Source organism: Austrofundulus limnaeus, unplaced genomic scaffold (genome assembly GCF_001266775.1).
Source record: "Austrofundulus limnaeus strain Quisiro unplaced genomic scaffold, Austrofundulus_limnaeus-1.0 Scaffold656, whole genome shotgun sequence".
Taxonomy (NCBI): Eukaryota; Metazoa; Chordata; class Actinopteri; order Cyprinodontiformes; family Rivulidae; genus Austrofundulus; species Austrofundulus limnaeus.
In genome coordinates this window covers 191183-193377 of record NW_013953058.1, presented here as the reverse complement: position 1 = coordinate 193377, position 2195 = coordinate 191183, and the positions used below count along the sequence as shown (strand labels likewise).

Here is a 2195-nt window from a genome sequence, read left to right as displayed (position 1 = left end):
TATCTATTCAGCTAGTACAGGCTATGTTTAACGCTGCCAGGAGACGTGGGGAAATAAAAGCCATGTTTTCACGCATTTATAATAACATCCTGGACGAGGCAGGAAAGTGGAAACAGCTGAACGTCACGAGGTAAATATGCGCTACGTCAGAATTTATTCAGCAAACATGTTTCCATCTCCCGTTTTGCACATTAACTACTTTGCGAATCATCCAAAAACCACCTCAAGCGAGCGTAAAAACTTTTTAGTGAATTGAGGATTGTTTTTTTAATTTTGCTGTTTCCATGACTTTTTTTTTTCCATGACACTTCTAAATGCACATCAAAAAGCCTCGATGGAAACACGGTCAGTGACTCTGGAAAAATATATCTGGGCCTCCGTCTTTGAGCAGCTGCCTCTGCAACAAGCAGGTGGGTAAATGGATTTATGGATGGATTTACATAGTTTTATAAAGTAGTGTGAGGTGAAACCTTCATGGCCCATTCACAGTGGATTCTGCAGCACTCCTGCTGATTGTCTAATGGAGGACGTACCTTTCCCCTCTCCCTCAGTCTTTTGGTCTCTTTGCGGTTGATGTGGCGCTCCACGCTGGTCTCGCCTCTGTTGATGAGTCTGGCATGCCACAAGGTGAGTCCACCCAGAGCTACTGCAACTGTGCTGCAGGTGTAAGGCAGGAGAACATCTGAATATCTGAATCAGCTTCATGAGTTTTCATGAGAGTACTGCTCACCTGGTCAATACCCAGAGGAAGATAATACACTTGTGAGCGGTGCTTTCTTTGAAGCTTTGGTCTGGAGGAGGGGTCTGATTGTAACTCTGAAACAGACAAAAATCTTTTGTGTTAAAGCTAAAGTCTATCATGCAGTTATTTCACTTTCAAATGATACCAAATCTGCATCAGTGAACTACATCCATTTTCATCTCTGCAACCATATTTCTACTTAAAATACAGAACTCTGTGGAAACGTGAATTCTAAACTTTACCTTTAATTGTCTCTCAAAGTCTGGAGTCGTTTCCTTACCAACTACATCTGATCCTTAATCAGATGTAGATATAACTGAAGATCATTTTCAGGTCTCGTGTTTCTCTCTGTTTACCACCTGAGATCAAATATCTACTATCTGACACATCCTGACAGGTGCTGCTGGTGAAAACATCCTGGTGCTCAGAACAACCAGACACGCAGTAACGTCCCACCTGAACCAGCCTCACCTCTACAGCGCTGTAAGCATCCAGAAACATGTCCCAGCTGCTGAAGCTGCAGTAGATGCAGCCTAATGTCATGTAGAGGCAAAAAGAGAAGAAGTAGCGGTGGTTGAAGTGGCCCACACAGTTGTTCAGCCAGGCTGGAAATAACTTTAGTTAAGTACACACAAACAGAGCAGCACTTGGAGTAAAACTAAACACATTTTTATGTACCGTTCTTTTTCTTTTTTTGTTTAAAACTGAAAGGATACGGCAGTGGTGGTCCATCTTCAGGACACATCTGAAACAGTTTTATAATGAAGGATTAAAAACCTGAATTTATAGTTCAGATCTTCTGAAGGAGGTTCTTTGGAACAGTTAACAGTACCATCCTATAGTACCATCATACTGTACCATCATACTGTACCATCCTACAGTACCATCTTACTGTACCATCCTACAGTACCATCCTACAGTACCATCTTACTGTACCATCCTACAGTACCATCCTACAGTACCATCTTACTGTACCATCATACTGTACCATCATACAGTACCATCTTACTGTACCATCTTACAGTATCATCTTACTGTACCATCATACTGTACCATCATACTGTACCATCCTATAGTACCATCTTACTGTACCATCATACTGTACCATCCTATAGTACCATCTTACAGTACCATCTTACTGTACCATCCTACAGTACCATCCTACAGTGCCATCTTACTGTACCATCCCACAGTACCATCATACTGTACCATCTTACTGTACCATCTTACTGTACCATCCTACAGTTCCATCTTACTGTACCATCCTACAGTACCATCTTACAGTACCATCTTACAGTACCATCCTACTGTACCATCATACTGTACCATCTTACAGTACCATCCTACAGTACCATCTTACAGTACCATCTTACAGTACCATCCTACTGTACCATCTTACAGTACCATCTTACTGTACCATCTTATAGTACCATCTTACAGTAGAGGTGTCCCG

The 2195-nt window shown here is 41.8% G+C and overlaps 1 protein-coding gene across 5 annotated transcripts in view; it reads right to left on the bottom strand.

The window, feature by feature from the left end:
• LOC106531603 (probable palmitoyltransferase ZDHHC16) overlaps nucleotides 1-2195 on the bottom strand; it is a 20186-nt gene that overhangs the window by 7027 nt on the left and 10964 nt on the right. For 4 of the 5 annotated variants that reach the window (XM_014027507.1, XM_014027508.1, XM_014027510.1 and 1 more), the window contains exons 5-8: nucleotides 1459-1487; nucleotides 1214-1347; nucleotides 731-816; nucleotides 534-657 (exon numbers count right to left, since the gene is read on the bottom strand). In XM_014027507.1, the coding sequence (XP_013882961.1) occupies nucleotides 534-657; nucleotides 731-816; nucleotides 1214-1347; nucleotides 1459-1487 (373 nt within the window). The remainder of the gene's footprint in view (nucleotides 1-533; nucleotides 658-730; nucleotides 817-1213; nucleotides 1348-1458; nucleotides 1488-2195) is intronic. The other variant, XM_014027512.1, reaches the window with a different exon arrangement.